At 42.2% G+C, this 25,882-nt stretch overlaps 2 protein-coding genes across 2 annotated transcripts in view; one reads left to right on the forward strand and one right to left on the reverse strand.

The window, feature by feature from the left end:
- The first annotated feature begins 360 nt into the window (after window positions 1-360).
- Window positions 361-10,565, forward strand: TTLL2 (tubulin tyrosine ligase like 2). The gene is made up of 2 exons (XM_019549958.1): window positions 361-569; window positions 8,394-10,565. The coding sequence occupies exon 2, from the start codon at window positions 8,411-8,413 to the stop codon at window positions 10,085-10,087; it is 1,677 nt and encodes a 558-aa protein (XP_019405503.1). The 5' UTR covers window positions 361-569; window positions 8,394-8,410; the 3' UTR covers window positions 10,088-10,565.
- Window positions 10,566-18,859: 8,294 nt separating this feature from the next.
- The window catches only part of LOC109320040 (centromere protein J-like), a 64,626-nt gene continuing 57,603 nt past the window's right edge, over window positions 18,860-25,882 (reverse strand). Inside the window, exons 17-20 of the mRNA XM_019549959.1 lie at window positions 23,063-23,203; window positions 21,438-21,522; window positions 20,947-21,067; window positions 18,860-19,759 (exon numbers count right to left, since the gene is read on the reverse strand). Of these exons, the coding sequence (XP_019405504.1) occupies window positions 19,570-19,759; window positions 20,947-21,067; window positions 21,438-21,522; window positions 23,063-23,203 (537 nt within the window). The 3' untranslated portion in view covers window positions 18,860-19,569. The remainder of the gene's footprint in view (window positions 19,760-20,946; window positions 21,068-21,437; window positions 21,523-23,062; window positions 23,204-25,882) is intronic.

The following is a 25,882-nucleotide window of genomic DNA, read 5'->3' on the forward strand; positions in this document are numbered from 1 at the left end:
TACTGCCATGTTCCCTCTGATCCCAGGCCACTCTCAGGCTGTAGCCCAGACGAGGACTACTTAGGGAGTGAGGTTGCAGAACTGAACTGGCAAGGGAGGGGAACAAAGAAGAGAAGATTTGGGGCAGTGAGGAGGGGGGTAGGGGCAGGAATTTTTGTCTGAGCAAGGACTGTTGGATTTGGTTCATGCAGAAAGAGGAACCTAGAATCTAGTGATGTGAAATTGAAATAATGCAAGAAAGTACTTCTCTCTGTGTGTTGTCACTCTTTGCCTTTGTATACAGGATCCATGTTTTGTATTGCTAGGCAACCAGGCTTTAACCCTCTTGGCCCACACTTTGAAACATGCAGTCAAGGAAAACAATCAGGCAGACAGAGCTGCTGAACAAGTCAACCGGCAAATTCCTCTTTGGAATTTATGAGCATGCAGGAGGCGTTTCCTTATGTCCATATTTGAAAATTCAAGTGCATGGTGAAGCTGGAGCGTGCCAGCAGCTTGCATTGTGTATGGAGGCAATTACCATTCAAAGAATGCATCAGTCTGGGAATGTAAAAGCTCCAGAGGAAGAGGTATGTGCTCACTTTGAAGGGGTATGGAAACAAATAGGGCCCTGTGTTAAGCACTTGCTTGTAAAAACAGGGAATTCATATAGAAAGAAATCCTCTTGAAAAGGATTCCTTTCCCAGGGGAACACAGAACTAATAATGTGACTTTTGGGAACAAAGTATAACAGAATTGTTCTTTGTTTCACACTATACTCACAGAGACGAGACGATCTGCAATAGGCTGAAGTCAATAGCATTTCCATTGCAAGAGAAAGGGGTGGAGGGTGTAGCAGGGGGCTGCCAGTCCTCAGTGTTAGCATTTTAAATGGCAACATGAGATTTCATATTAATGTTTAGCATGCAATTTGTTCACTGTACCATGGGTTATATATTAATTATAGTGTAATCTAACTAGTGTTAGATTTGATACCACAAAAGCAAAACCATTATCACTAAATTGGACCAAATGTTATTCTGGGAGGGATGCTTTAGTTGAACATAATGTATTGGGCTCAACCCTGAGGTAACTGGCTGAAATTCCATGCTCTCCGATTAAAAAAAAAAAGTTAAATTAGATGATGTAAGGATCCCTTCTGACCATAAAACACACAAACTCTCACCACACATAAATCATGGCATAGGTTTTTTTTGTTTTTCTTTTAAGTAATAGGTATAAATACAATGAGTCTATTTAAAATTAAATCTCAAAGTAGACAACTTTATTAAATCATGACAAGAGGGGATATGTAGTAGCATACTGCAAGATAATGCAAACCTCTAAGGTGGGTTTAATCATTATAGAAAGGCTTTCAGTTAATTAGGAAAACAAACTTAAATTTTAACTGCTAAGAACTGTCTGTTCAAAACTGTGCCTGGCTCAGGTAGGTGTGAAAAAGCACATGAGTACATGAGCACGTGCATTTGCCACAAAGAACTGGATTTATACATCTCCTATACTTGTCATTACAACGAAAGAATTAATGTACAGTTGCCTGAAATGGAAATACTTACTGGAGCACAGTTATTTTCTATTCAATGTACTTGAAAATACAGCAGCATATACCACTTCATAGGAACTTTGGGCAGTGTTAACTTCTGATTGGCATGACTAAAGTGCAATTTTCTCTGCATTGTGAAACAACAGTAAGTACCTACCTCAGGCAAGTTTGTGGGACTTCAAATTATATGGGCAACTCAGGCAAATTCACCTGAATGAAAAGATATTTGTACATTTAGTCACATGTATAGAGGCAATAAAGGGGGCAACATTTGTATTCACTCAATTAGACGGATGCCTAGCCCTGATAATAGTTTTCCTCCAATTGTACTTTGAAGGGCTTCTTTTTACATATGAGACCAATTTGTTTAAAAGCAGGGAAATGTTCTTTATTAGTAACACTCTTCACAACAAGAGAATCAACTTGTTCCATTGATTCCATTTGGGTTTTTTTATCTTCCGGCAAGATAAGAACAGATTTGTTTAATCATTTTTTTACCTTTGCACACTGTATACAGTACTTACTGAAAGAGCGGGATGTTGCTATTTGTAATATCTAGGCTTGCCAAGCACTTTCCAGCAAACTTCCCCCTGAGTGTCAACGTCACAGGTTTTCAAAAAGCAAACTGCCATTAAAAGCTGTATTGTTTAGGTACAGTCATTACTAGGTAATTTGCGTTCCTTCAGTTAAGATGTTGTAGTGGTGGAGTTTACCATGCTCTGTATTTGTGCAAGATAGTGTTTTTCAAAGATGTGTTGCTAGTAGCGCTATTGATTAGTGCATAATATACAAACCTAACTGCAATCTTTAAACCATGACTAGGCAAAACATGGCCACTACAGTTAATTTTTTTTTTTTTTTATTTAACCTTCCTTGTCGACAAGCTGGAATCAGGCTTGACAAAACTAGCAGCACAACCTTTTTTAATTCACTTGCATGTTTTTATGCTTAATAAACATATCAGGAAAAAGGGACATATAGGAGTAGTAGAACTATAGAGAAAAACAGAAGTAAAGGAAGTAACTGATCATCATGAAATTATGATACTGAACACTGCACCAGAAATGGAGGTACCATTTCAGCAACATCCCCTACCCTTCTGAGAACTTGAAAGAACAGGAAGACATCACTGCCTGGAAGATATTCACAAAGCTACTTTGTAATACTCAAGTAAATCCATTTCCATCACCACGGTACTTAAGTATCCACTCATTGTCCCTCTAACCATTCCCTCATAGGAGTGCTAAATCTACTAGGGGCTCTGCTGTGGGTGTAAGGGATGTGAGGAGATGCATACGTGGGCCACATGAAGGGACACACTGGGGTGTGGGAAGAACTGCCTCAGTTCAAGCCTGAGTTTAGCTCCTTTCCTTTTCTGGTTCAGCTGCCAAGGAACAGAGGAATGGATCAGTCTACTGATTCATATTTTTAACTATACGTTTTTAATAAATTTCAACCCAGTCCTAAGGCTCCAATTGTTCCTGCCACCTCAGGACAGTGGTTTTCCTGGTCTCCTTTCAGAAGGGGCCATGTCATTCCTCATGCTCCCTGGACTATAACTGGTCTCTAACCTGTTTTACTAGTACCTCTTTCCCTTTGCTCTCCAGGCCCTTGAGTCCCTGCCCTGAAGTCCTACCATGAAGCAATTGTGTGACTTAGGGTACAGAAACATGATGCATTTACTCCAGATCAATTTATTCTGGATTTTGCTCTACTGTAAATTTACTCTGCACTAAGGAGTAGACACTCAATCAGCTCTCCAAAGCTAGCTGCACAGAGATATTAGGCAGCCAGAAAACTGGTTTGCATTTAGAAAATAGCTTCTTTGGAGTGACATTTCACTTATTCATAAGTAACTTTACACTGGAAAACAGCATCCCTGTGAAGTAAATGTTGTTCATCATGCATTTGCTAGACTTTTCCTCCTGAGTACACGTGGTGTGTGTCCACACCCACAGAACATTCATATACATACTCTTTTTCTTGTGATGCGCCGGAGATTCGCCACTTCAGAGCAGACTCAGTTAATCAAGTCTGCTCTGCACACAAGCTGAGGCGAACTGTGCTGCGCTCCATGCAATTGTATAAGGGGCAAAATGCACGTCAGTGCATAGAAAACGGTGGCAGTGCACTTTTGAACTAAAGCACCTCTGAGGTGGTTCAGTTCAAAAGTACGCCACCACCATTTTCTCAGCACTGATGCACATTTTGCTGCTTATACAACTGTAAGCGTTGCCGCGCCAGGCACTTTTCCAAGCTCCTGGTGCTGCAGAACTTACATGTGTAATAATGCCCTCAGATTCTACCAGCCCTAATTTATTGCTTCCATCAAGCCACTTCCTAGGCTGCCCATTATCAGGTTATTCCCTATGCCTTCATCTCATGACTCCTCTCCTAAATCCTGTGTGTTTTCTCCCCGTTCCTTTTCCACTGAGATCCAGGTTGGTATTTGGTGACTGGATGGCATTGCTGCTATTACTATTCCCAAGATCTCTCACTCTGCTGATTCTGTCAGCTTTCTCTCCTCACTGAACCTTTTAAATGGGTTCCCCCTTCCCAGCAGGCCTAGCTCCATTCTGATGGTCTGGGGGAAAAAAAATCCAGGCTTCTGTGAGACCTGGATCTGAGCTTTTATTAAGAAAGACTGTTTTGCATTCAAAAGCTGGTCTAACTTTATTCCAACTGCATATTGGTCCAATAAAAGATATCACCTTAAGAAATCCTTGGTTAGGGACAGAAGTTACACGTAAACTGGTTTAAATGATCAAAACTGTAACAGAAGATAAGTTCAGTGCACATAAACCAGTTTCAAAATGGCTAAAACTGGTTTGAAATAAATTTGGTTGAATGTAGTATCAGATGTAACTGATTGAGGTCTGTCCCAGGAGGACAGCCACCGGGAGATGAGGGACCCCCTCCCCCCCGTGGCAGAACAGGGAACGGGACAACCCACCATTACACAAAAAGCCCTGAAACCAAGGCAAACTTACCTCTTACAGGAGGAGAGGAGGCGGATGTGCTGTGCCAGCACCAAACGGGCATGCAGTTTGTGAGCACCTTGAGCCAGCACGTCATCCCTGGATGCTTCCCAGCCAGGATAAAAGCTGGCACTGAGGGGCATGCTGGGGAGGCACTGCAGGAGGCGCACGCGAGGCTGCTTCCCACATCAGGCATTGCCAATGCTGGCATGAAGCGTGGGACCTGGACCCAGAGCTGGAGCACCAGAGGGGGTCCCCAGCGGGGAAGAGGACCTTGGATGACATCGAGAGATGATGAAGACCATAAAACACAGAGTCAGTGAGTGGGAAGGGGATGGGTCAGGACTACCCCGAATTATTGTTGAAATCCATTTTTTGTGTGTAGTTATTTCTGTGTTTCTCCATTTTCTAATGGGGATCAGCCCCAAGAGGCCCTGAGGCAAGGGCAGGGCCAGAGTCAGCACTCCAAAAGTAGGAGTGGCTGAAGGACCATGGCCAATAAGCAGACTTAGCCTGAGGTCCATCTGGAGGCCAGGAACAACTCAAGACATCCAGGAACACAGAAGCTGAGAAAACCATTGTCTTCTTCCCCACGAGAGGGAGGAGAAGAGATAACATCGGAGGGTGAGACTTGTGAACACTGAGGGCCATCCTAGAGGCTGGCACATGGATGGGGTGTAGGGGAGGCAGAGCCCCATGGATACCTGCCAAAGGTTGCAGCCAATCTGAGCGAGCCCACAGAAGGGGAGCCCACCACTGAAGAAATCATCAAAGTCATGGCAGAAGAGTCTCTCGGCTTTCCCCAGGGTGCTCATGGGCTCATTCAGAGGTTGCTGAGATCCACACAGCGGCCAGCACCTGGCGCACATGCCAGGGCATCTTGCAAGCATATTCTTGAGACCAGGCAGGCACAAGATCAAACTGGTTTATGGAACTTGTGTCCTAAACCCTTTCCTGGTTGAAGTTAAATCAGTCCCCTAACATCCCAGCATGCTCTGCAGCCCTGTTCCAGCCTAGCAGGGTTGGTCCTACCTCTCTCCTCCCTAGCTGGAGCACTATCACTGCTCTGACTGGCTAAGAAAGGGGTGGGGGTGGGAAACCCTGCTCTGGAGTGCAGCCAAGTCTGCCTGATAGCAGGGCAGCAGCCCTTGCAGGCATCCCCAGCCCCCTACCCCCTGACTGCTCCAGCAGCAGGAGGGGAAGCAGGGGTTTAATCCTCCTATTGCAGGGGGTGGCACAGGCATTGATAGGCTCTACTCGTGCACCCAGGGATGTGCACCCAGCACCTCGGAAGCCAGACCACAGTAACCTGAGGGAAAGTGGGGGTTTAATCCCCTCACTGCAGGCAGCAATGGCAGGGGCACCAACAGGGTGCCCTGGGCCATCCCTCTGAGGAATGCCCAGATGGCTATGGGGAAGGGACAAGGAGCAGGGAAGTGACCTGGTTGGGTGGGGAAGGAAAGGAGCTGAGGCTAGTTACGGAGCCCGACTCAACCCTGTCTCCCACTGTGGCAGCACAGCCCAGGCTGGGGCAGCCCCAGAGGGCAGCAGTCAGTGCCCACTGCCTCTCACCTCTAGCCCCACATAGGAGGACATGGTTTGCAGGCAGATTGCTGCTACAGTGAGGTTCCCCACCCTCGTGCCTCTCCCAGTGCTGGCGGCAGAGCAAATTATTGTGGCAGGTGGAAGTGAAGCACCCATCACTCACCGCCTGCTCACAGCGGTGTCAGGCACTCAGGGTGGGCTGCTGCAGGCCAGGGGCATAGGCCTTGGCTGAGGGAGGCAATAGATCACTGCAGCCTAATATGGCCCATCCCCACAACCCAAAGGCATAGGCAGCAACTGGTATGTGCCCTGCATTTTTGGAGTCAAACATGAATGTCTACTTACTTGCAAATTGGTTCAATCTAGACTTAGATTGAATCTTAGATTAATTTGCAAAGATTGAATCAATTCAGGCTTTTTGAATGTCTGTCCCTAGCCCTTGTGTCTAGCATACCTTCTGTATCATCATGGCTACAATATCACCTGTACACTAGAGATTATGATAGCAAGATAGGAAATACATTTTAAAAATCACATCCAAAGAAGGATAAATATTTGAAATATTGAAAAATGCAGTGAACGGAAACATTTTTTTAAAATTGGATCTAGTCAAGTGAAACTTTTAACTTGGATCATTTAGAAAAAATTCATTTCAATCATTGACTTTTCTATTTTTTCCTTTTTAAAGTACATTTTAGCTTATGTTTCAAAACCAATGTCTTTTGAACTGAAAAATTGAGTTTTGCATTCTACAAATATATAAAAAGAGAAATATACATAATTTCAGAATTTTAAAATATGTAACAAAGCAGGAAATTAATCAATACTGCCAGTTTTCGACAAAATACTGTAGCTGTATGATGATACAGTGAAAAGATATTTTGCCAAAATTTCAAGACATCTCTAACTTCCATCATCCCAGAAAGGAAGGAAGGAAGGTATGAAGAAAGGGAACCCAAGGACCTGCAACATGCATCCTGGGTTTCTATGGTGATTTAGAATACATGGAATATACATTCTGGGCTTTTCTTCTATCACTGAGAATTTATAGCCCCAAAGGAAGGATTCTTAATCTGATGAGCAATATCAAGACTTTTCTCTGAAAACAGTACGAGTAGGAAGTTGACCACTGTATAGAGATATTTACCCTTGGATCATGTCAGACCCTTGCCACAAGTAAGAGTATGATTAGGAAAAATACATTTTTATTTTTATTTTCAGTATTTCCAGGGTTCAAACTTAACATTTTTCTTTAGGACATTGCAGAGTGTAGGGCGGTAAAAGAAAGTTAATCCTGATGTGGGTAGAGTAGATAAATTAATCCTGACATGGCATTGCTTCAGATTTGCTCTTTGCCTCGATGAAGTGTCTAATCATCAGGGATCCTGGTTTTCTCTGATTTAAAAAAAATCCCCAATTTTTGGTTAAAAAAAAAATTAACCGCAAATCCACATTTTTTCCGTGATTAAAATGAAACACCACATATATATGTGTGTGCGCATGTGTGGTGTTTCATTTTAATCACAGAAAAATGTGGATTTGGGGTTACTTTTTTTTAACTGAAAATTGGGGATTTTTTAAGATCAGAGAAAACCAGGTTCCCTGCTAATCATCATGAGGGGTGTTAGCAGAAGAAAGAACACTGCCATAGAAATAGCAATATCCCTAAGGCAGAGAGTTTCGTTGGGATTTCTATACCAAGTTCTTTACATAAGTGTGCCAGCTACTTTTCAGGAAAAAAAAACATTGAGAAAAATGTACATAACACCCCACAAAGTGGGGAAAACTTTACTGATGAAGGAAAAGTATGAGGCAAACTACTCAGCAGATACCACAACTCTAGACCACAAGTCAATAAGTGCCTTTCTGTTGACTTAAATGAGTTTTGGATGAGGTCCTAAAATTTCATCTGCACTGGGGTTATTCTCAGAGTAGGATTAGCCAGCATAGTGGCAAAAAGTCTCGCTGCAGCTGTGGGGAATTATGGGTTCAAAATACGTAGCAGAATGAAGGCCTTATGGTAGAAACTATGACCACTGAACTGAATTACAAAACCTTCAGACTGTTGGGCAAGCCAAACATTATTAAAGTAGGCCCTCTTTGAAAAACAGAAGCAAATACAAACAAACGGACATTGAATTGGATAGAGATGGCAATACTTGGCAGGGGGTCGGACTTGATGATCTGCTCAGGCCCCTTCTGACCCTACCAACTATGAAACTATGAAATCAAGACTCTTGTATACGTGGGACCCACACGGTTGCTCTTCCAACAATAAATTCAGTTTTTCACTCTGATTGTTAATCCTCCTGATGATTCCTTTTCAGAAAGTAAGGGCTGTACAATGGCAGAGGACCACAATGCAAAAGACACCTTGAAACCCCTGGTGTTCCGTCTCCACGAGAGTGTTCCTAAAGTGGTCCGTGAAGTCTTGATGGAACGTGGCTGGAGTGAATTTGATGAACAAGAGCAGGACAAATCAGACTGGAATCTGTACTGGCGGAACACCCCTTTCCATGTGACAGACCACCATAACATTAAACCCTGGCAGAGGCTCAATCACTATCCAGAAACAGTCAAGATCACAAGGAAAGACTATCTGGCAAGAAACCTTAAACGTATGAAAGGAATTTATGGATCAGCGCTATATAAATTTAGTCCAGTGGCATTCATTATGCCAAACGACTATGTCAAGTTTATAGCAGAATATAGCAAGGAGAGACAATCCCAAGGCAGAAAGTCAAGCTACTGGATTTGCAAACCTGTGAATCTGTCTCGAGGAAGGGGGATACTCATTTTCCAGGACATTAAGGATCTTATATATGATTGTGTGGTCATTGTGCAGAAGTATATTAGTAACCCTTTGCTTATTTCTGGGTACAAATGGGATCTCCGCTTGTATGTTTGTGTCACTAGTTTTTGCCCCCTCACCATTTACACTTATGAAGAAGGACTGGTGAGGTTTGCCACAGAAAAGTTTGACCTCAGTTCTCTAGACAATGTATACGCACATCTGACAAACACCAGCATCAATAAATTTGGGCCCTCGTATAAAAAAGATAAAGTAGGGATTGGCCGTGGTTGCAAATGGACATTCAGCAAATGCCGTTCTTACTTATGCAGCCGTGGCGTAGACGACCTACTTTTGTGGCAAAGAATCAACAACATTGTGACACTGACCCTTCTTGCTATCACCCCTTCTGTACCATTGACTCACAATTGCTTCGAGCTCTTTGGGTTTGATATTCTGATAGATGACAAATTCAAACCATGGCTTTTAGAAGTGAACTGCAGCCCAGCCTTACGTTTAGACTGCTCCATTGATGCAACAGTGAAAAAAGGACTTCTCCATGATGTCATTGAATTACTAAACTACAAACAAATTGACACCCTGAGACAAAATAAAATGGCCAGGACCAAATCATCCTGTGCTAGTAAGTCACAGGTCTCCGTGAGTATTCACAGTAAAAGTGTGACTGATTCTGCCCCACATTTCCTTGCTTCTAGGCAACAACAGACTGAATGCACTACCGCTTCTCCTGTACAATCTCTCTTGGAAGTTGCAGGAAGATCATTTAGCAAAGAGGCCATAGTGACTAGGAAAGCAGCCAGAGCACATCCAAGGAAAACACTGACCTCACAGCTCCGGGAGAGGATGAACATGCCAAAACCATGTTTCCCCTCCAGAGCTGCATCCAATAGCAAACCAATACTAGGAACTTTACATCATGTGCCTGTGCCTGGCCAAGACACCCAATGGCTGCCCACTGAGTTATGTAAAAACAAATTAAGCATCCCTCCTTATTTTCTCACAGATCAAGACAAGAGGCCCTTTCCTCGAATAGGTGATTTTGTCCTTATCTTCCCTTTCAATGATGCTGCGCTTCAAGCTTCCAGAAATGGAATAGATGTAAAAGGCATCATACAAGAAATACACAAATTAATGAATGAACAGTTGTCTCGGGGAATACAAAAAGTAAAGGAGAAAAAAGATTATTTAACTATTCAAAAATGTCTATAAGCTACAACACGATGAAAGAGTTAGATTATAAACAGTACCAAGGGGTGCTGAGATACTAACCTGGTTGTTTAGCTTTAAAAGGACAGGTATGCTCTATACTTATCTCAGAAATATGGATATCACAAGACTTTAAACTGTAACTAGTACTATTCCTTATTTAACAATACCCCTATGAAATTATTTTTAAATAAAGGAATTACTAAATACTTTTAAAAGGTATTCTTCTGACACGAAAATAACACAAAGAGGAAAATATAAAGTTGCATTAATTTTCTTTTAAACATCAATCCTTGTCTCTGTTTAATATTTGTTTATGACTTTCTCCCCTGCAATTCAGGGTCCTTTGTTTATGCTGTTTTTCTCCCCTGGAAGGCTTTATAACTTTAAAAAGCTCATCAGTTTACATGCTGAAGCATACGGCGTTTAATGTCCATGCCTCTTAATTTACAAAGCTGCCAGTATTATAAGGGTGCTTGCTTTTTTTGTTTGCTTGTTGTTGGGTTTTTTTACTAATCCAGGTCTGGCTCCGCTCAATTGAGCTTTCATAGAAACATAGAAAAGTAGGGCTGAAAGGGGCCTCCAGAGATCAGAACCTAACTCCCTGCTATACAAACCACCCTGGAGAAAGCCTCGTCTAACCTTTTACTAAAACTACACAACCACAAGCCATAGCATCCTAACCTGCCACAGGTAAAGCCAGAAGACAACAGTGGTCAGTACCGTGCTGCTACCAGGGATGTTAAAATACTCTCAAGAGATCTGCAGATGCTTCCTCAGCCTGACAAAGGGTGCTTGTGCCCGAAAGCTTGCTAAGAAGAATTTTTCCAAGTATTTGAGTTGCTCTAATAAAAGATACCGGATTTACCCAAAGAACCTTGTTTGCCCTCAAGAGATCTGGCATGCAGTACATGCTGTGTGAAAGAAATATAATTCCAGTACAACTATTTTCATTTCCTTGAAACAGATATCTTCAAAAATTCTTATGAAATCTAATTACAAAAAAATCCTCTATGCCAGTGGTTCTCAACCTTTTTAGATTCAAGGCACTGCTTGCTACACTCAAGGCACAGAAAATATCAGCTCCTAGCTTTCTCGTGTTTCTTGTCTATGGAAAAATGACACAGCAATACTTCTGTTGCAAAGAACTCAGAAAGATCACAACAGGTCAAAACGCTTTTGCCGCTATGGACTCCTATTTGGGATCTCTGGGTTTATCTTTTGAATCAAGTTTGCAAAACCAAGTGCTAATATTGTGCAGCACCTTATAGACTCTTTAAAAGGATCTCATGGCACCCAAGGGTGCCACATACCTGGTTGAGAATCACTACTTTATGCTGTTCCAGAATGCTTTTCAGACTTTACAAACTCTAAACAAAAGAATCCCCACAACAGGCTTTGTGAAAAAAATATTTCCATTAGGTTTCTCAAAGCAACAGAGGACTTCAGTACTGAAGCGGAGCTGTAAGCTGCCAACACCCTACTCAGACCACTAGATCAAACCTCTTCTTGCACACAGTTCACTGAATGCCTTCTGGAAATGTATTGTTGTTAAACGGTCACTCCGTAGTGTTATGCCATCAATGCACTCGCTTACACCTGACTGACGGTATAAAACTTTCTCAGTAAAACCAAGTGGAAAAAATGCTACCACTAAATCAAAACTCTCCACTAATTCAAAACAGAATCATCCCACAGTGCATCTCTACTGCCACCAACTGGCTGTATGACAGTAACGGCACCTGCTATTAACCCACCGTACAGCCTCACATTTGTCCCAAAAGGGAAGATTAATTCTGGCTGCTTTGTGGATAATTTAACGATAATCTGATAATCTGCGGATAGCAGAGTCATGAGGTTTTCTAACTGTATTTTAATTTCCTTGCAAAATTCTCAAAGTGGTCATCCTGAGTACCTGTCATGATTGGAATCACAGAGGGATGTTTTGGGGACAGCAGTGTCCATGTGTTAGACTGTTTCAACAAAAGGGCACAACATAGTCAGAATCGTGACCATTATTCATTCTAAGTGCCAAGATAATCTGTGACTGGGAGGGGCCATTGCCACTCAGAGTAGAAGAGCATGCTCCCCTGCTTTTGCAGTACAAAGCCTGAAAAGAGACAGAAACATGAGGAGCAGTGTGCTTTTCTATACAAAGAATGATTAAATCAATACTAATATTTTACTGTAGTTTCATTTCCCTTGGAAGGGAACTGGCCATTGTAAGTCAAAGTAGCTCCTCTTAATTTTTGTCAGCATCTGCCCCCTTCTGTTTGAGAGCAAGCTGGACATCAGTTATATATTTTGATGGTTCCTTTGCTTTTGCACTTCTAAATATTGCCTGATAATAGTAAATTACTATGTAAATAATGGTAGTTGTACAGGATAACACAATGACTATTAAAAACTTATAACTAATCTCTCCCCAAATGGTATTGGTATTCTTTGAGTTATAGTGCGGAGCAACTGCAAAGGGTTCTGTCACTGCACCTGGTCAGTGTGATGGTAGGATCCTGGGGGAAAGTAAGGTAGATTGGGCTGTAGCAGAAAGAGAGAGAATGAGTATGAGTGTGTGTGTTTGTGTGTGCACATGCACATGTGCAGCAGCAAGGTATGGTGGCAGAGCAGTTAAAGGGCCTTGCTGCATCTCCAGAGGTCTGAATTTGAGGCCTGCTCTAGTTTTTTGCTGAAGGTTGCTCCTAGTCAACCCAGTTCTAAATAGGTATCTGTATATGCTACCAGCCACTTTGTTCCTTCATGCGCTCTCAGCTGCAGAAACCAGTGTGTGCCCCCACAGCCAGGCTATTCAAGAACAGATGCCTTGCTCTCTGACTCTCAGCAGACATCCCACCCTGGACCTGAGAAACCTCCCTTGAAATTTTTGCCCAAACTGGAACATTCCCATAAAAAGACAAGACTCATATATTTTATTTTGGATCGGAAGCTTACCACAGAAATCCATGACACTGGGTATGTCTACACAATATGCTTTACTGCGCAATAAACTAATCTGTTGTGCAGGAAAGTAACACCCTGTACATATGTGCAACATCTACCTGTGCAGTACATTAGTCTACTATGGGGTTGCCTACTATCTGTAAATACAGGTAGATTAACCATGCAGTAACTACTGCACAGTAGCACACATGTAGTGTGCCGACCAGGAACAAATTGCTCCCAGTCAGCCAAGACAGCAGGGGGCAGGAAAACTGTCCCTTCCCCTGGGCTGCTGCTTCCCAGCCTGTGCTCTGATCTACCAATCAAGGGGGCTGGGAAACAGTAGCTGTGGGAGGGCACATTTGCTCAGCCCCCTGCCCTGATCTACCAATCAAGACACAGGGCTTGGAAGCAGCAGCTCAAGGAAGGCAGCTGGCCTGGAGGTAGGATGGCTTCCCCTATCACTTGGAGACCAGGGCCTGACTCCTGTGTTCCCTGCCAGCCCAGAGCTGGCACTCCTAGGAGCCTGGAAATCCCCCTGAATGGTGTAGAGGGCACAAAGCAGGGCTGCAGTAGCCCTACACTGAACTGCTCCCCTTGGGAGCAAATTAGCTCCTGACAGGAACACATGTAAATACCCTACTGGGGAAAGCTTACTTCACAGTATCTTAGTGCGTGGTAAGCTTTCTGTGCATTAATTCCAGGGGTAGACGTCCACTGTGTCCTCCAGAAAGGATTACTGCCACATACTCTGCACCTCCATAAACCCATCTCTCAGGGAAGTGGTGGCAGAAAAAGAATCCTACTACATAACTGGTAGGTGGGTTAACTCACTGATTCTTTGCTATTTGCTCTTTCCTTATGTTTATTTCAGGGTCAGAGTCAAGGTGTTCCTTTTGATCTATAAAATTCTTTACTACATCATTCAGGCTCTTGTTACTTGCAAAGGCCCCTCTCTTCTCATGTAACACAGTGTAAATTAAATTTATTTCACAGACAGCATGCATGACCACCCTCAGCACATTTACAATAAGGACAAGCACAGCAAAATATAATGCATCTGGTAACTGGCATTAGTCAATACAAGCAACCCAACAAACCTTCTGAGAAAGCCTGTCTAAGCAGGCTATAAAATAATGCCCTGCAAATCAAATGATTCTCCCTCTGTTCAAGAAAGGGGTCAGGAATTCCAGGGTAAAGATTTTTGTTTGTTTGTTTCAAGTGCCAAATCAGTTCCAAAGTCTCTTGGACAAAGCCCAATAGTCAAGTTCCAAGTTTTGACTGGGCAGAGCTTAATTGTTCAAGTCTAGGTGGCTCTCCTACTGGGCAAGTATCAGTCTGGGGCTTCAGATACTCCCCAAATCTGTGGCACACATCCTATGTGCAACCCTAGGGCTCAGGAACCGTGGGGTTCAGATGCTTCCTTATCTCACTTGCTTTTAGCCAAAAGGCCAGGGAGCAAGCCAGAGGGAAAGCAAGACTGTCATCCTTTATTACCACAAAATTGTGCTGTTGAGTTTCCTGCATTTGGGGAAGACTTGTAAAAGTCAGTGAGCCCAGAGTGCAAGGGACAGGCTTCACCCTGGGAAAACCACAAGAGGCCTGGTGATCATGGTATTTCCCCTCTTAGGTAAGTACTCTCCACTGGGAATGCCTTGCCTTCACTGCTCTTACATACAAATCTAGGGATTTGTTAGCAGTTAATTTCCCAGTCAGGGTATCACAAGAAGAGGATGATAGTTGCTCAAGAGAAGGAGCTTTAAAGATGACAGCCAATGCCTGAAACTGCACTGGGAACTGAATATGAGAAAGCAGGCAATGCATTGGTAAGTGAACAGCACTGCTGCTAACAAAGCAAAACGCTGTATTTTGGGCTGGCTGAGCTTTCTAAGTGCTCCTCAAATGTGCAATGGAAGCACACCACCTTGTAGCAGAGTTCAGTCTGGGTGTGTAAAGCAACATTGGCAAAAGGAGGAGAGGTTTGCACCTTCCAGACTAACTAAATCTAAGCTCTACATAAGCATAAAACTTTTGTGAGCTCAAGCTCACTTTACCTTCTGCTCAAAGCAACATTCCCTTGACATAAATGCCAGTGGGCTAGGAGCAGGGCAGTTTTAGTGGAAACTGTCAGCTCTGGAATTTGCTTCCTCTACCAGGGTGACATAGCGTGACTCCAACTAACTTCTTAGGAATCTACCTAAGACAGGAAGGAGGATAGTTTGAATTTTTTCTTATGTGTTTTGCAGGAATGAGAGAAATGTTCTCTCCAATTGTTAATAAATTGCATTAACTGTATGTTACCAGGTGTTATAGGTAGGGCTAGGATGGTCAGTATGGAGGTATTTTGTTGATAAAACTATATCAGCAATATCACAGTTTTACGAAGAAAAGGTAGAGGCTCCATAGATAGAAAAGCTGCTGTTTATTAGAGGGGTTCCAAAAGACAATGCCCATCCATCTTGGTAAAATGTGCCTACATAAACCATTAATCTCTGTGCTCACACAAAGCTTGGTCTAGCCACACAGAAGCTAAGGGAAGTTTTGCCCACAAATTTCAATGGAAGCAGGAACAGGATCAGACTCATAGTTAAACACAGCCACAAGCCTACCTTGTGCAGGAGTAAGCAGGGTCCAAATCTTTCTGAAAATTATGAGTGCAACTTATTAAAGCCCCCCGGGAGGTGTGTGCACCCAACACTGCTCAGGAACTGGCACTTGTAAACAAGACAATTCCATTGTCAACTGTATATTGTAATTAGTGGATCAAAAAATAGTAAACAATGCTTTGAGTTAAAACCAATGAGTAAACCTACTTCATGATTCCAAAACATCCATAAAACAAGTTGAAAACCTGCTTGTTCACTGAAGAGCAGTAAACTTTTCATAAAAGGGATTTCCTCAAGATTGATGCTTCTCTTTGACAGAACTAACCACTGTGGCTGTGTCCACATGAGCATGGACATTTGGCTCTCCTGGGACAACTAGCAGCAGGACACCTTGTGCCACCACTGGTTGTGCCCAGGGAATACCTATGCCATGGATTCTCTGGCATGTGGCAGGTTACCCTGTATGGAGTAGGGGAGGCTGGGGCTAGCACTGTGCTGGTCCCAGCAGCCTTACTGGTGGTCCTGGGGGCCTCATGGGGCTGCAGCGGTGGCGATCCTGCCATTCAGAGCCTGGCCGGCAGCTGGAATGTGGCTCCGGCTGGCCAGGCTCCAGTTTTGAACAGCACATGTTGACCCTGCGTGGACCACTCAGCCTTTTTTTTGTGCAGGTTTTTTTGACCCCTGTATATCCAGGGGTCAAAAAAACCCTTGTGCTGCTCCCTTGCAACTTGGAAAACACGTGACTGTGTGGTATGTAGCACTACAGACGTGTCTGTGGCGCCGCATATCGCACGGCTGCGCTCATCCAGACACAGCCCCTGTCTATTTTTCAAGTGAACTGAATGAGGCTTTAGTGGTGGAATATTGCTGTAGGAGTTACATGAGACAAATCATTTTGCCATGTTTCAGATTTTCTTCAGCAACATGGGAATATCATTCTTTGAAAAAGTACTTGAAATAGAATGGTCTCGTAAGAGATATCTTTTTGTGCGGTTTTTTTAATAAGAGATTACCTCTGTAGAGTACACAAATATTACATAGATATAGATTACAGCTGTAAAAAGCACACATTTTGTTTTGTACATAGGAATAAAAGGAATAAAATACATCTATATGATCAAGCCCACATTACTTTAAAATGTATTTATCAATGAATGTTTAGAAAGAAGAGTTACTGAATTTATACACACACTGAAGCCTGTGGTCAATATTAATAGGAAGCAACTTGTTGCATGCATTTTGTTCCATTCAAATTGCTGCATGCTCTGGAGGGTGACTGCAATTTTTTTTAAGCTGAGCTGCCAGAAACAAAACAGAAGAATAAGCAATTTCATAGTTTTGCACTTATTTTAAACTTGCATGTAAAGAAAAAATAGAGGAAGCCTGTAGAAGTTTGAAGGGCATAAGGAGTTCATTGCCAGAGTACGGGATGACCTGGGCCTCAGAGAATAAATGCTTCATTACTGTAGAAAAATCCAAGATGAGTGACAGACAGGGTCCATGGGGAAAGCAGTTGCAGGTAGCATCTGATAAACGAGTAATCCCTATGTTCCACTTAGATTCCCCTAGGTATATGGGGCTGTCTCCAGAGCCTTGCAGTTGGATGAAATTTGATGAGGACAAGTGCAAAATCCTCCACTTCGGACCCAACAAATCATACACACAAATACAGAATGGGGAACTAATGGCTATTCTGTGGTATTGCAAAGAAAGAGCCTGGGGGTTACAGTGAACCATAAGTGGAATATGAATCAACAATGCATTCTTGTTTCAAAAAAAAACATCAACAGCATACTGGTTTGTATTAACAGAAGTGTCATTTGTAAATCAAGGGAAGTGATTCTTTTGCTTCATTAAGCTCTAGTGATGCCTCACCAAGCGTACTGTGTCCAGTATTAGGCCCCACACTTATATGGACAAATTAGAAAGAGTCCAGGGAAGAGCAATAAAAATTATTAGAGGTCTGAGAAACTTGACGCACAAGGAAATGCTGAAAGAACTGGGATTATTGAGACTGGAGAATAGAAGATTGGGCACATCTACACATGCACGTTGCTGCCTATTTTACTGCCTATTTAAAGGAGCACATAAAAAAGTGCTACTATACTAATGCACATTAAAATAGGCTACTGCGTATTAAGCATCACCTAAAAGCATGTTGTTGCATTACTGTGCATTAGCACAGCCTAATGTGCATTAATTTAGTGCCTCATATCAGAGATATTAAATTTAATGCACATTAGGAAAAGCACATTAATGTACATCTAGATGCATCCACTGAGGAGGGATTTGATACCAGTCTTCAACTACCCGAAGTATTGTTATATGTAGGATGGAGATAAATTATTTTATGTGGCTGCAAGGGCTTCAAACTGCATCAAGGAAAATTTAGGTTAGGTACTAGGAAGAACTTTCTCACTATGAGAGTGGTTAAACATTAGAACAGACTACCTAGAAAGGCTGTGGATTCTCCATTCCTGGACATTTTCAGGACCAGGTTAGACAAACACTTGACTGGGATGGTTTAGGCACAAACAATCCTATGGATCTATGACTCTATGAAATTTTGAAATGTCCTCTCTGGAAGGATGTCACACCTAGCCATAAAGCTATGAGCTGTTTGGGCAGTACACTTTCTATGTTTCTTGCTGAAGCTGTTCCACTGTGCAGAAAATAATTCAAGATTCATTGAGAGAGAGAGAGAGAGAGAGAGAGAGAGAGAGAGAGAACATGAGCCTGTTACCTAATGATTTAGAGAACTCATTCTAATTCCTGCTCCCAGGATGATTTTTGTATTTTACACTAAACAGCCATTGGATACAAAACAGACAGCGCTTGAGTGCCCTGACCAGAAGAACTCATGCTACATGATGAAACAGCTTCAACGCAAGGGGTCAGAGGTGTAGCCCTACAGCACTGAGTAAACTGCCTCCCTGCCACAAGAGGCAGCATTTAAGACATTCCTCTGTCTTCAGCATTTCCCTACTCTTTAAGCATTAGACAGCTTCCCACAGAATATGCTGATTTTAAGTGTGTGTGCCGGTGGTGTGAATCCCAACCTGAGACTAAGTTTCCCTAATGACTGTATAGGGAAGCTACAAGGGTGTAGGTTGTAGCCGTGTTGGTCTAAGGACATAAGCAGACAAGGTTCTTTGGGTGACTCTGATATCTTTTATTAGACCAACTTAAATAGTTGGAGAACAATTTTTAAGAGTTTTTGAACCTGAAAGAATCCTAAAGTGTCTTGCCCCTGTGGAGTGCACATATAAAAGCACTGAGATGCAGCCACTCCAGCAATGGACAGGGTAAGCAACCAGCACACAGATAGAGAGAAGGGACATTTTGGCCATGATCACCAGGCAAATGCTCCTATGAAAAGGAGCACTGGTGTGTTAATATCTGTGTGGGGTGGACATGACTGCAGTTCATTCATGAGATGCTCACCCATTAGGTTAAGCACCTAACATTCAGTGGGCGCAACTACACATTCATTAATGCCCCTTATATACTGTGCATTTAGTTTAGTACTTCCTTAATGAAGTAGTAACTGAATGCACAGTAACTAGAGTTACGGGTAGTAGTGCCAGCACATAGTTATTTAGTGACGTTTACTGTGCATGAGCCTAATAACACTGTGCAATAGGGTATTAGCACAGTTTTTGTTGTGACATACAACTGCACATTGTTATTACACTAATGTGCAGTAAGTGTCTTGTGTAGACACACCCATTGAGCATAAATAAAATTCAACCCAACACGTTCATTTGGAAAAGCAGGAACTTAACTATTCCAAGGCCAGGTTCTAGTTATTTCAGGGAACAGAAAAACAGGTAAGGAGATAAAGAAAGAATCATGTAACAGTTGTGCGCTTCTGAAGGATAAAGATATCAAACTAGCCTGGACAGACCGCCTACATATAACCTGGCACATCAGGGAGATGAATCACTTCTTATCAAGGATGATATTGCCTTTTTCATCTTTGATTCGAACCCGTCCAAAGGAATATTTTGTTTCCTGTCGTCCATTGGAGTACACAGTCTTTATTGTGCCATCAAGGTACTCCCTCCTCTTGAACTGTGCAGTATGAATCTCCTTCTGTCCATTACTGAATATCACCATTTTATCTCCATTTCTGAAAACAACAAGAGGACCAGATACATCCCACAGTCTACAGTATAACCCAACATAGTTCTTGGCAGCAGAAAATACCCTGGGGAGAAACTGCAAGAACAGAAAGCTGCAGCAGTATCACCTTTGCTGATGGCTGGGACCTCCTCCAGAGGGATCAGCATTGGCCAGTATAGCATGGGGTCACGGAGAAATGTGGTAAAAGGTATAAAGGAGAAGTCAGAGTTGTGTGTCTGATTTCACTCCCAGTGAATCCCTCATATAGCGTACGAGTTTCAGCTGGTACAAGGAGTTGTAACTGATATCTCCCTGTGCCATCAGGGATAAACTCTAACCCATGTACTGCCTTCTCCACTGCAGGAGATTTGGGGAAAAGCTCAGCTGAGACTGTCTTTGTGTGAATAGAACTGATTTACAGCAGTGAGAGTGGAAAAGCTTCCCTGTGACAATTTCATTTAATTTCAGACCATCAACCATCTAACTATGATGGCATTTACAAGTGGATAATGGCCCTCAGCAGTTCTCACAATCAGATCTTCATCGCACAGATTCTTAAGTTCATAAGTGTAACTGAAATAACAATGAATAATGTAATCAGCATTTGCACTGCTTTCTTCATCCAAGGACCTCAAGGCACTTTACAAACAGCAATTGTCACAGTGCTCTTATGAGCTATGCATAGGACAGTACTATTTCTGTTATTGCACATTTCTCACGGAGGCATAGGTGTAACTTGTAAGAAGTGGCAGGGACAGAGCCAGGGCTCTTGATCTTCAGTCCCTCTGTGCTCTAACCATGGCATGCCTGACAGCACCTTGCATGTGATGTCAGTCATTAACAGCTACACAAGGTGAGAGCACACAAAGTGCAAGTAAGGTGCTACGAGACCAAACTAGGACCCACTCGGTCCAGCTAGAAGTGACTACACAAGGTGCAAGGCAGTAGACAATAAATCCCAACACCTCATTTTGGTGGCCACATTCCTCTAATTATATTCCAAATCCTTCTTCCTTCCATCCTGTCAAAGGTTTCCAATAAGTCTGCATACACTTAGAACACAATTAACATTCCCTTGGTAAGATGTCATTTTCTAAGACTCCATTTAAAGTCTTATGAATTTGCTCACTACTCAAATCTAACCATTACACATACGATCCATGTCCAGTTCATGACATCTTGCATGAAACTTACTTTTCTACTTTTACTAAAGTACCATCTGCAAAAATTGTTTCCTCCAGTCCATCATTACAGAGACGTTTCACTGTTTGATCAGGGAACACAATTTCTTTGGTGCCATCAGGATGGTTTTTTTCTGTAGGAAAAAAAGGCTGCTTAGAAACTCCCCCATTATTGGTTTCTTTGAAACTACATTATATTCTTTTACTGAACATAACAGAGGGAAAGGTAGCACAGATGATATACCACTAAACAAAAGAACAAATAACAATAATGATAAGCATGTAAATGGTACTTTTACCTCAGTAGATATCAAAGCAAGTATCACTGGCTTGAAGTTTATTGATGGAGAATGAGAGGTACAAAGAGACTTAATGACTTGCCCATTATCACATAACAACTCAATGAAAGTATACAATCAAACCCAGAGACACATTCCAGTCTGCCAGGGTCAGAATAATAAAACAATCCTGCAAAAGTAGTCAAGTTTACAAGCTGTTACATACCTATTTGATTATTAGGGAACTGCAGCACCTCCAAGCCAGTTGGATAAGTGGTGTGGGTTGTCTGCGCATCTGCATAGAAATAAATCTGAAAGCAGAGAGAAGGGCTTGTAGTCTGCTCTAATATTGTCATAGTAATATGATTATAATAAACGTACCTAAAAAAACTCTCCTGGAAAAGTAATTTTGAGTGTTGAACAAGGTTCTTTGGGTGAATCTGATATTTTTTATTAGACCAACTTAAATTTAAGTTTAAATTTAGATTTAAGTTGGTCTAGTAAAAGATATCATATTCACCCAAAGAACCTTGTCTGCCTATGTCCTTAGACCAATGTGGCTACAACCTGCCCCACTTTGAGTGTTGAATTCATTTACCTATTGTGCACTCAAAATGGTGGCTTTCCAGCCATATGCATCTTAGTCACAAAATTCTAGCCAAACAAACCTCCCTATGGTTGGGAGTTATTAAACAGGTAGAAGAGGACTCTATCCATATTTAAACTGAGTTATTATGATAGTCACCAGAAAGGTTCTAGACCCTCTCATCTAAAGGAGATTTAACTCCCTCTCTCTGACTTCCCAGCACGGTGCTCTAACGACCACACTACAGGTTAGGCATTATTCACCCCCTCCTTTGGAAGCTGGAAGAGAGGAGGGGCAGGGGGAAAATCAGTTGGGGTAGGTTCTGCATACATACTCGTCCACTTAGGATTCACTCTGCCAATATGATATACATAGGCTAGACTGGCCTGTGTTCTGACCCAGTATGGTACTACTTAATGTGCCCCCCTGCACTGCCAGGAGAGGGCAATATGTGTTTATAAGAGCCACCTGGAGGGTCTGTGGCCCAGTGGAACAGATGCTGCCCTGAAGGGAGCAGGTTCTAGACTAGAGTCGTACTTCCAACACAGCAGAAACTTCCTCTAACCAGTGCTCTCTAACCAGTGACTATTAAATGCAAGATGTAATGGCTCAGCTTCAAGAGGAGACAAGCGTAATACCTAACCTGTGGTGTGATGGTTCAAGCACTGTGCTCATACTTAGCAGCATAAAGAACAAGTATAGCATAAAACAGACACATACAGCTGTTAAAATGATCTTCCTTGACCACTGGATCATTCCTATGGCTCATTAACACACTTTATTTGGACTAAAATATTCATCTTTATCTCAAAGTATTCCTCAAATCTATATCCCAGCTGACATTTCATTATTATGAGGTCATCACTGCATTACTATTATCATAATCATTATTACTGCAGCACCCAAAAGACAGAGCCCCATTGCTCTGGACCCTGTACAAATATGTAAGGAAGAAACAATCTGTTCCAAAGAGCTACATATCCCCCTACCTTGTCTCACATCTCCCCCTCCACTTGTCCACCCAAGATGCTGGCAATAATGCTCTATTTATTCCTTGCTTAGTTGCTAGCCTACATCCTCTTCCATGCTTCCCTTTCTTTGTGGAACAGCCTGCCTGGCCCAGTTCACTACCACCCTTCTCATTTAGATCCCTACTGAAAATGTTCTCCTTTCCTACTGCCCAAAAATGTCATATAAATCACTTTCACAATTTATATAAAAGCTTTTCTTCCTTGAAAAAAAGGAAAGCCAAAATGTTTACATACCACTCTCTGGTCTGGCATGATCTTCTTCACATCTCCATTGAAAAAGCTAACCACAGTCATCCTTTTATCAGCGCTGATCTCTTTCTTGGTACCATTGCGAAAAGTAATGACTCTACGGCCATCAGTAAGTACCTCTTCAACCTTTAAGCACACAGATTAGAACAAGCCATGCCAGAATTGCCTCCTACAATACCAGTGCATCCTCTGTGCAGTCAGTGAAATGGCACTTGTGTAACCCAAAGGAAAATAACCCCCAATACTTAATTAACAGAGGGACTCACAGCTACATCACAGTACTTCTAGCCTACTTCTGCTACGCCATTAAGTAATTTCTGCATAGCCTGTGTGCCAGCAAACAGCTAAACATTAGACATCTATTTTATATAAATCCTACTTTTGTCTTGCAAGAGGCTGGCCAGGTAGTTTTTTGTATCAGACAACTCAAATTTAATAATGTAAGGGAGCACTGTGATTCTGTGAAAGACAGAGATTCCTTAGCCACACCACTGTGATGAGCTAAGGCCTTGACAACCACACACTAGTTCCAGTTTGTATTCTGTATCTATACTGCATGCAAGTCAGAAGAAATGGAATCATCTAGGAGACCTGAATAAAGGGGGACCAAAACGATGGGGCTCAATGAGTTATTTTAGGGTGAGAACAAAAAATAGGTATTGTCATATTTCCAGATAATGTAACTCCATCAGAAGTGCATCAGCTCTATATAAATTAACTTTGCTGCATGCAGAGAACTCCCAGAAAATCCTGCCAAAGCTCTTGATGAGAAGAAACATGTCACCAGTGCATGTTTCTACAGCTGATGTTTCAGACAAGATCTGTTGTCTAGCACAGCCTCTAGTTAACCCAAGTCGTCTTTGCTGGAGCTGCTTGGGTGTCTGCTTTTGTTCAGCTTACATTGATTTACATAATAGACCACATTTAGTAAAATCTCAGTGGAGAAGTCAGAATAACTTGTTCCTTACTATTACCCTATGGCTCCGGTATCATCAGAGATTCCCTGATGGGGAAGGAAGGGGTTTTCCCACAACAAAGAGGAACAATAAATACATTTAGGGGAAGGGGAACCTAGGGTTTTCTGCAAACAGGCAGAAAAATTATTTCTTAAGGTAACATTTCTCTTTAAATACATTTTTACTTAAACATTAGAGGTTGATAACTAAAATTGTTCTTAAGAGCACTTTAAAAAAAGAAACATTGTTACTAGCAAGCCCATGTGCTTCAGGGCAGGAACTGTTGTTTTTCTCCTGCTCTAATACCAAAAAATTCTCACTCCAGCCCCGCAAAAAAGCCAGCCCATCTCATGATTTTATTAATTTAATACAGCAGTGAAAAAGCGTGGGCCAATTCTTTTCAGTTACTTTCTTTCAAGCTGCTGAACTACTGCATTTGACATTTTTGTAAGGATGAGCTATGATAGGCAGAACTTTCCAGAAGTCCACTTAACATTAACTATAAAAAGTGGGTGGTTTAAGACCAGCCTTCACTGATGGATGCCTATATCACAAAAACTACAACAACTGGCATGAATTGACAGCATCACTGGTAATATTAGCAGAAAAGCCAAAGAAGGAACAGAAATAAAAAATGAACTGTTGTCACATTTTAAACTCCATTAACTTGAGAAAATTGTCCCAGAGCTGACAGCAGTTGCAAAGAATGTCTTTCTCTAAATTAGTACTGAAGAAAGAGTTGAACAAAACAGGACTGCCTGAATAAATAACAGAAGTGGTAGATGAAATGAGTTCAGACATCAGATATGCTTCCTGTAAAGGTACTAGAACTAGTGCTGCCCCACAGACCTAAGTGATACAACTGTTTTTGATACTCTTTTATTGGGACAGCCAGTCTCAGAATGAATGAGCTAGTTTCCAAGTACAAACTGAGATGGCCTCTGAAGATCACTATTTAGTTACAGTGAGAGAGTGCCACCACTGTCACTACTTCATCTGTACCTAATCTGTGTGCAGGGGCGTGTGCTCCCTGGCGGACCCAGAACTGGACCAGAAGTCATTCCGGTCCACTTCCGGGTTTACTGTTGAGCACATGGAGGACCCCCTGCACTGCAGTGGGATGCTTCATCCGCCCCAGCACCGCAGCGATCATGAGCCACACCTGCTACCTCAAGGTATATAGAAAAAACTTTTAAATTTGTGTCCAAATCACTGATTCACCGAATCAGCATTGAATCATCAGGTTTGGATTCGGTCAAATCAAATCAGGGACAGTGATCTGAATCAACAGATCAAATCACTGTCCCTGATTTGGGCTGAATCCAAATCCGAATTGAATAGGGCTTGTTTTGCACACCCCTGCTGCATAGTCCTGCTGCTGTGATTTTGAACTGCAAATCCCAGGGACCCCAGGGGCAGCAGGAAGGGGAAGCAAACATACAATCCATGCTGACTATACACCAGAGAGCCATGCTCTAGCACCCTCTGGCTTCTGGCCTGAGCCACTGCAGGCATGTGGCTGCATTTCCTGAATCAAACATAAATGTCTGTTTACTTCTGTTTCAATTTAATCCCTGCAGTTTAGATTATCCTGCAAAAACTGAAGCAATTCAGCCTCAGGCTTTTTCACTGCCTGGACTTAGCCCAAGAAAAGACATGTCAAGATGTTCACATTTGTGGAGAAAAGAAACTTAATTTGCAAAATGTTCCCTTTGAGGTGTTAGAAATATTATTAAAAATGCATTATCAATAGCAGATTTAGGAAAAAAAAAAAAACACAGCTGCTACCCCTCCTTGTCTCCTTAATGGGAGAGGGAAGGGGGTGGTTGGAAATTGAAGGGAAAAACCA

This window comes from Crocodylus porosus, unplaced genomic scaffold (assembly GCF_001723895.1).
Source record: "Crocodylus porosus isolate Cpor-Errol unplaced genomic scaffold, CroPor_comp1, whole genome shotgun sequence".
In the NCBI taxonomy this organism is placed as follows: Eukaryota; Metazoa; Chordata; order Crocodylia; family Crocodylidae; genus Crocodylus; species Crocodylus porosus.

Bases quoted from the DNA above. Each gene is read 5' to 3' on its own strand.
- TTLL2 (XM_019549958.1), top strand. From the start codon at position 8,411: ATGGCAGAGGACCACAATGCAAAAGACACCTTGAAACCCCTGGTGTTC.